The sequence below is a fragment of the Opisthorchis viverrini genome, assembly GCF_000715545.1.
Source record: "Opisthorchis viverrini unplaced genomic scaffold opera_v5_257, whole genome shotgun sequence".
NCBI classification, from domain to species: domain Eukaryota; kingdom Metazoa; phylum Platyhelminthes; class Trematoda; order Opisthorchiida; family Opisthorchiidae; genus Opisthorchis; species Opisthorchis viverrini.
The window spans coordinates 46,296-52,632 of NW_008751913.1; the positions used below are offsets into that span (position 1 = coordinate 46,296).

The 6,337-nt window shown below is 42.6% G+C and overlaps 2 protein-coding genes across 2 annotated transcripts in view; one reads left to right on the top strand and one right to left on the bottom strand.

Moving 5' to 3' along the window:
• Positions 1–1,406: 1,406 nt before the first annotated feature.
• Positions 1,407–6,337, bottom strand: part of T265_14760 (hypothetical protein) — a gene marked incomplete at both ends in the record, with an annotated part of 7,602 nt that continues 2,671 nt past the window's right edge. The window contains 2 exons of the mRNA XM_009175113.1: positions 1,407–1,571; positions 3,549–3,653. Coding sequence (XP_009173377.1) covers positions 1,407–1,571; positions 3,549–3,653 — 270 coding nt within the window. The remainder of the gene's footprint in view (positions 1,572–3,548; positions 3,654–6,337) is intronic.
• The window catches only part of T265_09111 (hypothetical protein), a gene marked incomplete at both ends in the record, with an annotated part of 2,646 nt that continues 2,496 nt past the window's right edge, over positions 6,188–6,337 (top strand). Inside the window, one exon of the mRNA XM_009175102.1 lies at positions 6,188–6,319. Coding sequence (XP_009173366.1) covers positions 6,188–6,319 — 132 coding nt within the window. The remainder of the gene's footprint in view (positions 6,320–6,337) is intronic.

A 6,337-nucleotide genomic window follows, 5' to 3' on the forward strand; every position in this document is an offset into this window, starting at 1 on the left:
CACATGAGTTTGGAGTAACTTAGTGCAAGAATCAACCTTGAAAGTTGTATTAGTTCTGATTGTAGTGTGATAGATGAGTTCGGTGCAAGAATATGCAAGGCTCGGGTTGCGTTTGCTAATTTGAGACACCTATAGCGTCAAAGCAGTATATCCCTGAGTCCCAATCAGGATACAGTGCTGGTTGTTTTGCTGTATGGCTGCGAGACTTGGCCTGTTCGAGCTACGGAACTGAGACGGATTCAGGTGACAGTCGTTCCAGTAGAGTATTGTGTAAATGGATTCTTGTAGGAACTTACTATCGTCACAGGACGAATATAAGCGGGCAAGCTAGCGAGTCTGGATCCTCGAAGCGTGGCATTTCGCATGACTCTAACACGGACACACAGTACTTATATTTAGGTCGTTATCTTTTCTCCTAAATTGCAACCACTTCGGTCCAATAACAATGTCCACTTCTCCAAGTGTGCTCCCCGAACGGTTACTTTAAGATATACCCCACTGATCAAACGCCGGATTAGAGTACGTTGCAGTCCTCCGTCTCTGTAGCAACTTTTGGAGTTGAGAATAACGATTCCTTACATCGATAGTCTTTTTGCTTTACAATTCAGTTATTGGTTGCCCATTAACTGTAAAAATTCCAACAAGTGCCCTTTAAGACCTGGGTGAATAGTGTGTTGTTGGAAACTTGCACAACAAACGGCCCCGTCTCAGGTCATACACCTTGGAGCAAGACTGGACACACGCGTAAATATCCTGCTTCGTTTTCACTGTCTATCGGTTATAGTAGAATGTCCGATAGAGGCTTCGAACTTTGCGTCGGTTAGGGGCATTATTGTGGTCACCAATTTCATTAAAACGAAGTATTTTGTTACGTCAGTGGTGGAACTTGTTCATCTACAGGTTGTCATCGAAAAGAACAACACGGGGGAAATACTAATTTGCGAACCAATTCGGTTTTGTGGGAGACTCACCTGGAACCCAAATGAATCTCTCATGATGTTTTTAACCAAGGGATTTTAAACACAAGGGGTTAGATAAACACAGCCAACACTGTCTCCGCAGTGCTGTTGAATATTCATTGTCTACTTGAGCGAGTGGCTCTAATTCTCATGGGAATTACAACAATAGGAAAGCTAAAAAATACCCCTTAGCGAAAGGTCACTTGTTGCGGAGTTTTTGTTGTGTGCTGATTCCCAACATCGGAATATACGAAGACTGACGAACGAGGTTCGGAATATTCGAAGACACCGGAGGCAGTTTCCAGAAACTGCATGGCGCAGAGCAAGTGTGATGACTCGAATTAACAAAATCTCAAAGCCTTAGTAGATTGGAGAGGGGGGGGGGGCAGACATTTTATCGGCGGTAAAATGTTTGTGTAACAAACAAACAAACAGCGAGGATCTTACCACCGGCCGAAACTTTAGTCCAAACTTCCTGGTCATTCTCAGCTCCGAATCGTGTACAATTATTCGATATACATAGACGAAAATCGAGGCCAGGATTCTAAAATTTTCCTCTTCCGTCATCAAGGGTTTTGCCTCGAAACCCAGGTGCTGCGGTTCGAGTAGAATCTAAATACAGATGTACAGAATGATCTGAGAAGCACTACCAAATACGTCATACGATAATTTGGTGGAATAGATTGATTTCTTTGTATACATAAGGTCTGCTGATTCTTTTTGAAAAAAAATGAGAGTAGGATGCATCTTATCGAAACCAACCCGGGAGCAATCCTGATAAGTCCCGGGTACTTGTTACGCGATTAAATGCCCTCTGTAGTTCCAACTAAGGAAATGCATTGTCCACCCAGTCTAGGTGTGTCCTTGTGAAGCTGTGGATAGTAAGCGCTTTTGCTGAAGTTTTCATGGGTTTTATTTGAACAGACTAGTATCACTTGGGCCTCTGACATTGGCTGCAAGGCCGGGCGTTTGAATCCAGGACTTGACCTTCGAAATTAGCTTTTGCTTTAAAATTTGGTTTCCCAAGTCTGCACTCAGCAAAACTGTTCCACTGGCTCTAATTTAAGTCGTGTATATCGGTCGCATTTAGATGATTCCTCGTAACTTCCGTGTCATTCGTGCCCTTCAGAGGGCGTTATGAGAAGCCTGAACCGGGTTGGTTCGGGGTAACGTAGAAAAAGTCAAAATAATACGGATTTTATCATCGGATGCGTTAACATGAGCCCCCCTCCCCCCGCTGTGTAAGAGCATATTCTACGTCGTATTTGTGAGCAAACTTGTGCCCCAGCTAGTTTTCGGGATTACTGGATTTTCAGATTTCCTTCATCTCTGCCTGAGTTCAACCTACTATACAGGTGATTTCCTGGTGCTAAGCTGATGCATTTCAGTAGACATAAAAACACTGAAGAATTATTATTACTACTATTGTTAGTAATTATAATGTCTCCTTCCACGGACCCTCCAATCTTTCATTATTCTGGTTCGTCGGCACAATGTGAGCAACCAAATCGCCCAAGCACACTTCTTGATAAGCTGGGGGTGACGGAAATACCGGGGTTATCAGAAAAGCAACAACGATGAACAAAAATATTTCAGCATGAGTTACAATCAGCATTATGAGAGTTTGAGTACGTGAGCATATGGTCCCTAACCCTTCCCCTAAAGTCCTGGAATTCGTCCTGCGGCTATGAACATCTGGTTAGACTAGNCATTCCTCGTTAAACATAAAAGAATTATTTCACTTACTGTAAACAACCGCGGTGCACAAGATGTTTCAAACAATGTATACCAAAGCCGTTTTGGAAAATCACTTAGCATAATGCAGGTGAACAAAAAAAAACCTACGGTTATTGAAGACTCAGGGGCGCTACCGTGGCCCGCTCAATGCAACACATACGCGTAAGTTTGTTGTATACCATCCCTGACTGGAGGAACATCTCCGCCAAGTTCGACTTTAGGAATTTCCCTTCGGGTCCACAGAACGTCGTTCTAATCGCATAATGTGTCTCGGTCAATAAATGCTTGGATGATTGTCAAAATATTACACAGAGGTAGTTAATACTCTTTTGTATCTAGTATTTTTCGGGGCTATATTCATATCTCGTGCGAGACCATTTACGGTCCAAAATCGTGATGTCTCACAGTTTCAAGGTACTTTACTGACCTAGCATCAGAGGGACTCTAACTTACTGAAGAAACAATCCTATCCCAATTTTTTCATAACATGCCGTTTCTTGTTGGTTTTTTCCATGTCAGCAATGGTCTTTTTCAAATGCACTACCAGTGCATGTGTACTGGTGATTCATAGTTCGGTGAATAATAATAAAGTAATAGCAAGAGTTTGTGTTAATCAATCAGTGACTAGTACTGGTGGGCCAGACGTCCTTGAATTTCTCGAATACCTCTAGCTTTTTCATTCACGGTATTACTTTGAACGACACAATCAATCATATTCGAAGTACTAACGGAATATTGAAGAGCGTTCCCTAAGGATTCATTCTCATTATGCGCGTAAGTTGGACGTGAAAAAACGGTTACATAATAAAAAATGCCGTGAACACTGAAAATCATTAGGTATAAATTTCTCACCTCCATGATCAGTGCGCGAACGAGAAACAGACCAATTATGATCAGCCTCAGTTGTAGGTCAGTTAGCCTTGTGAGAACGTTTTCGTTGGAAAGTTGAATAACTTTCTGTTAGTGAAAGATGAAAATGAATTTGAGCATTGTCGATCCAATTGTCAGTGCGGTAACGAAGTGAACCACTCTTATACCCTAAGTCGCTGGCTTGTTCGCTGAGCTGGGCAATTTGATTGCAAACGTTTCATCACCAATTGAGCTGACATCATCAGTGAGTTATTGGGGAGCGTAGTGGTGAATTAGTGGTTGTTCTCAAACAACCACGCTACTGAGCTACCAACATTTTTCTCTATAGAATGGTGTCGCTTTATTGGTCGTGATAGTCCAGGAATCGTTTAAAATTGTGCTGATTCACAGCACACGGTCCTCTACATTTCCTCCATGCAAATGGATCTTATATAACCCATATGGCTGAGTGGTTGTGAGTCTCTCATCTAATAAATTACTGGTATGATTTACAGAATAGAGGTCTAACTTCGACCCAAATCAGCCGTCTGTCACTAGCAACTTATTATTCGTGCAGTGGTATGAACCAAAAAAAACGAGGAGCTAACCGATGAATGTTGTGAGATTTTGGGGTTTACGAATTGAATTCACATTACCAGGTTTCATGGAGCATCTCCCATCCTCGTTCTTGCCATAAAAAAGGTGCACATTACAAGCCTCGATCTTATTAAAGTGTTCCGGAAACCCCAGTTTCCTAACGTGGCAGAATATGGGGCTGTTGATGCCTCTGGATCATAAGACTCAGGTTTGTCAGTTTGCTCGCGGATGCTAAGCCGAACCAACAGAAAGACTCGGTACCTGACCCACACTGACTTTAGTGAGATGCACGCAATGGATGTTAAGGAGAGTGAAACGGAAGTTCGTTTTTCTGTCTTTGTCAATGAGTGGAGACATTTCCCAACAAGATTTATTTATTTATACGGGTTATTCTAAGATATGGAAGTTGCTTCGGATAACATTTTCGTTATTTATGACTGGCGCGAGAACAATCGCCTCTTATTTTGTGTCAAGCAGTGCAGCATATATTCTTAGCGTTTTTTTGTGGAGCTTGCATACGCGGATCTTCTTTTATCAAAACCGACGTTTTCAGTGGTAGTTATCCACTGGAACTCTAACCTGGGACCAGTGCAGTCCAAATTTTGGTGTGCCGCTCAACCGGCGAGCGTTCTAGTGAGCTTCACTCTCTGCTAAGCACCAACATAACCTAGATTGAATAGAAAGACCAGTTTTCTATAGAGGAAAATGTTGGTAGCTCAGGTATCGTAGATGGTGATCGTTGGCTTGTTCGCTGAGCACAACCACCAACCCACCGCTACGCACTACTACGCTCCACAATAACGCACTGATGATGTTACCTCGATTGGTGATGAAACGTTTGCAATCAAATTGCCCAACTTAGCGAACAAGCCAACGACCACCAGAAAGACCAGTAATCAACACTGATTTCTACTCTGCAGACTGGTAGACTGCCATAAATGCTTGCTTGCAAATACTGCAGGTGGTTCCTAAAGAGTAATTCTAGGGGCTGAGGCACCTACATGTCAACAGCCTGAATTGCTAACCATAACTGTCGTTTAGTTTATTTACTTTTGAATTGTCAGTAGCGAGGAATAGAACGAAATAGGGTCAAGCCTACGATGGCAGAGTCAGCTGGCCTGCTTTCGGCCAGATAAAAATTACTAATGAGATAAGCCTTAAAAGCGACCGAAAACCCACGAGTTTCTTTACTGAATTCACTTAAACCTGGATCAGGCAAGGAGACTCGAGGAATTCTATAGAGGAGAATTTCGGTACCTCAGGTAGCGTAGACGGTCGTTGGCTTGTTCGCTGAGTTGAACAATTCGGTTGCAAACGTTTCATCGCCAATCGAAGTGACATCATCAGTGCGTAGTTGCGCGTAGCGGTGGGTTGGTAGTTGTTCCTCTAACCCCTAACTATTGACGATGAAACGTTTGCAACCGAATTGCTCAGTTCAGCGAACAAGCCAACGACCACTCCCGAGGAATGTTTGGTTTCGCGAGATGACTATTTGGTGATGGAGATTTAATTTTTAGTATCGGTTAGATCACCGCCAGGATCAATCAGTAGAACTAGATTGTGCTTATCCGCATAAGTGCGCTAATTTGTGAACCGTTACGGTGGTAACAGAAGATTCAGCCGTATGTGCTGCATAAAGGCCACCTCATCTTTACGTTGGCATGATGTTGGAGACATCGCGTACCGTGCGCACCAGGCACAAGGCTGCTGAAGACCATTCTCCAATGCAAGATCGCTTTTTCCACTCTTAAGCTTCATTATGCAGTGCAAGAATGGCGAAACAAGTCACGGTCTCTAGAAGGATTTTCAGTAACTATGAGTAGTACCGTTCGTCTGGTAAATATAAGTGAATGACCACGAAGCCGTGACGCTCAAACATCAGTGCGGATGGTGTAGCAGTCTAAAAATAAGAAAAATTATTCAGTCCAGACTGCTTATATAAAAAACAGAGTAAATATATCGCTTTTCGTGCTAGTTCATGGCTGCGCTGTGTATCAATTAAAAGCATTGATTTTTAGGCTAAAGTCCAGTTTACGTTGCTTTTGATGTTGGGGTTTGCCAGCGGGTTTTTTTATGTCATCATCATCATCATCATCATCATCAACGACAGCATGACATCAGTGTTCAACACTAATGCTTCACTGCCGTACAGCCATGACTTATTTGAAAGCCTTATTGTAAAGAAAAGAATAAAG